The sequence below is a fragment of the Triticum aestivum genome, chromosome 6B (genome assembly GCF_018294505.1).
Source record: "Triticum aestivum cultivar Chinese Spring chromosome 6B, IWGSC CS RefSeq v2.1, whole genome shotgun sequence".
Classification (NCBI taxonomy): Eukaryota; Viridiplantae; Streptophyta; class Magnoliopsida; order Poales; family Poaceae; genus Triticum; species Triticum aestivum.
In genome coordinates, this window is record NC_057810.1 from 307,049,138 (window position 1) to 307,054,270 (window position 5,133).

General features: G+C 45.4%; 1 protein-coding gene across 2 annotated transcripts in view; it reads right to left on the reverse strand.

Moving 5' to 3' along the window:
- Positions 1-295: 295 nt before the first annotated feature.
- LOC123137034 (protein CbxX, chromosomal) overlaps positions 296-5,133 on the reverse strand; it is a 23,519-nt gene continuing 18,681 nt past the window's right edge. For both annotated transcript variants that reach the window (XM_044556577.1, XM_044556578.1), the window contains exons 6-7: positions 1,422-1,561; positions 296-1,074 (exon numbers count right to left, since the gene is read on the reverse strand). In XM_044556577.1, the coding sequence (XP_044412512.1) occupies positions 523-1,074; positions 1,422-1,561 (692 nt within the window). In that variant the 3' untranslated portion in view covers positions 296-522. The remainder of the gene's footprint in view (positions 1,075-1,421; positions 1,562-5,133) is intronic.

Here is a 5,133-nt window from a genome sequence, read left to right on the forward strand (position 1 = left end):
AAGCTTTGGCACTTAGATATGGGCTATCAATGGCTCAAAGAGCGGGTTGCAACCGTCTCGTAATTAACTCAGATAACTTGGAGGTCATCGAAACCATGAATAATAGAGAACGGTTGACAAGTACAGCAGCGAGCAGTATTTGACGATTGTTATTTTTTGGCTTGTGATTTACCCATTACTAGATTCGAGCACTATAATAGGGAAGCCAATAGGGTTGCACATGAACTTGCTAAAGTAGCTAAATTTTCTACAGCTTTGAACTGGTTTGAGGAGCCTTTGAGTGAAATTGTACCTCTCCTCATAAACGATGTACTTGTTATTGCAAATGAATAAAGATCTGTGTTTTCCAAAAAAAAAAAAAAAACCTACATGCGTACCGATGCTACTATTGCAGAAGGGCAGCAACCTACCAATTGGAACAGATACACCAGACATAGTACCCGAAGCGGAACCAATCACTTCTATCAAAACTCCTGAACCTGTAACTTGGTTTGTCAAGAAAAGAATGTTCCTGATTGTAGGTCACCGCAAATGTCTCTGTCTCGAGATCTGCCTTAGGCCTGCTTCCAGGTCTTCCAATGTGATTGTGATCATGGTCTCAGCGTCATTGCAACTGAAATCAAGACGAAGATCCAAGTTTTCACGTGCATTGACAAGCAGTGTGTCTACCAGACCTCCGTTCATCTGTTTAAGCCACTCCTCAGTGGTCCCCCTGGCAATCAGCTCTCCAACGGCACCTCTGGTGCAGCTCCGGTGCAGCCTGAACCCGTAAAGCAAACTTGTGTCAGTCAGGCTATTCATCTTCAGAAGCAATATCTCCGCTAATTCTGTCGTGGTGAAATCATCAAAGTCAAAGAACATCGTGACCCTCCTACAGAAACCATCGTTCGAGGCAATGACACGCTTCATTTGCTCGCAGTACCCAGCAAATATGACAACTACTTTGCCACTGTCCATTACAGACATTATCTCCTCCAGTGCCTCCAAACCATAATCCTTATCATCCGATTTTTGCGATGGTATCAACCTGTAAGCTTCATCCACAAACAGAATCCCTCCCTCGGCGTCTTTTATCTGTAAGAATGCAGGCACAATTACAATGACAACGTATTAAGCAGAGAGAAAACACCACTAAACATCATAACACTATGGAGGGGAAAAGCCTATTATATTTAATTCACATATATAACCCATTTCACTGTTAATTAATATACTGAATGTCCTAAAACCAAACATAAGAACTGAATACCTAAGCACCAATATTAGGAGAAATAAATACATAAACTGCTAAAATCACTAGGAATAGCACAAAACAGAATTGAGCTTTCAATACTAATACTTGCAAATCAGCAATAGAATTTTGTGCACGTCAATGTAGGTACAGCAGGGTGTCAAAACTGAAGAGAAAATATCGATAAAACCTTCCGCCTCGTCTTTGGTCCAGTATGCCCCACAAATTCTCCAACAAGATCAGTTCGCTGAACTTCAGTAACTTTGTCAGTAGGGAGAATCCCAATCATATGTAGGAGCTTTCCAAGAATACGAGCAACCATTGTTTTACCTGCATTAGAGGTTACAATACTATGCAGTGAGTATTGAATATTGATGGCTATGGTGCCTATATCGAAAAGTATAAGCAACTGCATATCATGTTTTACCTGCATTAGAGGTTACAATATTATGCACTGAGTATTGAATATTGATGGCTTTGGTGCCTATATCGAAAAGTAAAAGCAACCGCATATCATGTACTCCCTCAGTCCCAAAACAATGACGTGGTTTTACTTCAAATTTGAACTAAAACCACGGTCACTTATTTTGGGACAGAGGCAGTATATAGCCTTGCGTTCCGTATTGGCAAGTGCCACACATGGCAGTAAAGGAATGGCACACTTTTCAGGCCCATGAGCTTTCAAAGCGTGTTTGTCCAAGATTCGGGACAAGTCCTTTTCTAAATTTGCATAGCTATTCTAAATTTGCCCAACCAACCCAATTTATCAAAACATAACATTATCAACAAGGAATTCTTCTTTTCTGGGAACCCATTCTCAAGGATCTCAAAGTTAAGCGCGCTTGGCTTTGAGCAATTTGAGAATGGGTGACTGCCCGGGAAGTTAATTCCGGGTCCGCACGAGTGAGCACAAAGTGTGCAGGAAAGACTAGTGTTGGTCCGTGGGGGCAGTCTAGATCCCAGGTGGTAGCCAGGGCCGTAACACATTATAAGAGCATCTCTAGTAGAATTCTTGTCCCTAAAAACTGCCAAATCTATAAAAATTGCACTCTAGCAGATTCCCTATCCCTCTACTTTTTTGAAGTCAACGCGGAAAACACCTTGATCCAAAATATAGGGAAAACACTTCACTGACCCTATCCTATATTTTTCACTCCCGTGGCAGGAGAGAGAATTCCCCCAACCGACGATTACCGCTTGACCCCGCCGCCGCCACACCGCCCCGACGGCCTCGCCAGCGAGGCCATGGGTCCCATCCATGCCCCCGTGGAAACTTTCCATCCACCCCATTCCGAGTCACCGTGGCGCGCACCACCCCATCACGGCTCTCGAGCCGGCAGCGCAGCCAGCAAGGAAGCGTGGTGCTTCCCGCCTACGCGGTACTACGCCAAGCTACTGCCACCCTATAGGTTGCAGCCCCCCAGCCTCACGTCGCAGAATGCCGATCTCCCATTTCAGGGGCTTGCGCGCGGCATTGACGCTGCCACTAAGCCTGAAGCGGCCTTCCCCCGATCATGTACCTGCCGCGCCTCCTACAGCCTCTCGAAGGCCCTCCTTCGCCGACCATTATCACTGGCGAGCTCGGCATGTGCAACGCCTCCGAGGTGTTCGACCGAATGCCCAAAAGGTGAGTATTTATTCCTTTTTTCCTCGATGTTTCGGTATTGTTGCTAATTGATTTTTACATTGCTAGTGCCAATTCTTTCATGAGCATGATGTGCATAGACAACATCGAGTTCTCAATGCCAAATTATGAAGTAGAAGAACATGATTATGAAGTACTATGATCATATATTCTGTTCAACATACATGACATCTTACTATCATAATTGCTCATGACTTGTTCGTTGCCAAAGGTGGCTGTCATCCAAGGGATGTACAAGCAAATGTTAAAATCGAAAGGGAAGCCCATTACCTTTCACCATTATTGGGCATTGCTCAAGAAAAGTCAAAAGTGGGGGAATAGGAATGAAGAAGCTCTACCGAAGAGGGCAAGATAAAGACATGCTCAAGAAAAGTCAAAAGTGGGGGAATAGGAATGACGAAGCTCTACCGAAGAGGGCAAGGTCAAGACACTCTTCTCCCAAGAATGATGGAGGTGGAGATGAAGTTAGTGAGGGAGATGATGACGGGTGAACCATACTTGATGAGGCCCAAGAGAAAGAAGCACGAGAAGAACAGGTTAAAGACAAGCACGGAAGTTGGTGCCTTGGGGGAGAAACTTGATGGGATAGTAAGAACAAGGAGATGGCGGAGGAGATGATGAGATCAAGGAAGGAGGAGACGGAGGAGATGATGGAAGCAAAAGAAGCTAGCAAGGTGGCAAGAGGTCAAGGGAAACGAGGAGAGAAAGGCAAGAGCCGAGGAGAGGATGCTTGCCATGGCGGACGGACAGGCCGCCACAGAGGAGCGAAAGGCTTGCTCTTGAGGAGTGTAGGGTGAAGGTGAAGGCCAACAGAGAAATAAGCAAAGATCACGTTCATGGATACCAATGGCATGGATGAGGGCATATTGGGAGCGTACTCGCCTGCATTATCTTGGCTTCCAAGGTGGTTGGGTGGGCAGTTGCATGGATATTGTGAACTTTGGGGGGAGGACGAGCAATGAGAGTGTGTGAACTTTGCTTGATCTCATGTTTGGTGGTAAATGATGATTGATTTATCATGTGCTTTTGGATGATACGTGATTATTGGATGGATTATGTGATATGGTAACGGGTGTGGAGCACCCTATGGTCATCACCATGGAGTTGGCTCCGTCACCAAGGGACACGCACCATGTATACTAAGGTGAATTCTATCCTTTATGTGTGTCCACTTCGTTATCTCTTAGATGGTATACTACTTGAACGCCCCTGCATGTATAGGTTTGAGCGGAGCTTCACGCATATCGAGGAGTGCAAGCACAAGGGTACGCCTAGACCATTCGCGAGGGAAGCATGAAAGCGGTGACAGAAGAGGATGGAGCAACAGAAGAAGGTGTGCAAAAGTTGCACTACCGGACTATCCGATCAAGCAGACCATATTGTTCGGTCGCCGCTGGAGTCGCACACGAGGCTCTCTGGACTGACCAGACTATCCGGTCAGGGGGCAGCCTGTCCGGTCCTCCTAACCAGACCGTTCGATAATGTTGCCTACACACAGCATTTGGGCAAGGCCCATGTATCTTTCCCTTTTTGCCCCTCACTTGCCCCTTCATGACTTGGACCTATATATACCTCCTCCCCTCCTCCATTTTAGGGTTAGCAACACATATGAACAGATCTTGAGAGCCTTGCTCGTCTCTATGTCCTTTTGGAGGATCAAGACCTCCATTAGAAGAATCCCAAGGGATTAGCCAAGGTCTCCATCTCTCTAAGATTTGGGGAAGACTATCGCGCAAGACCCTCATATCTCTTAGAGATTGGGGAAGAACTACCTTAGTTATCTTCACTTTCCTTTGTTGTTGAATGCTTGTGATCCATCACTTTGACTTGAGATTTGAGGATTACTTGTGTGTGGATCTTATCCAATAGTGTTTTCCTCTTGCGTTTCCCGCAATTCCCTTTTTGGTCTTCGTGTTCGTGATTTCACCAAATCCACCTCCAATTCGTGAAGATCGGGCCACCATAGTTTGGTCCTATATCATTTGGTATCATGAACAAGGATGCCACGATTTGGAGCCCATCCCCCTCACTTTTCTAGCCTTTTTTTTATTTTCCTTGCCTAATTCGATAATCCCCAAAAAAATTGCCATGCCCGATTTTGAGTGATTTGTGGTTTCTAGTGAGTTTTTGTTGGATTTGATCCATGGATCCGGTGTTTTGCCGGTTGTTCTAGCCTCCTTTGCATTTCCTGGCCCCATTTTTTTTCTTTTCCCCCACCAATTTCAAGCTTGAAATCATCTATTGCCGCCCAAAAAGT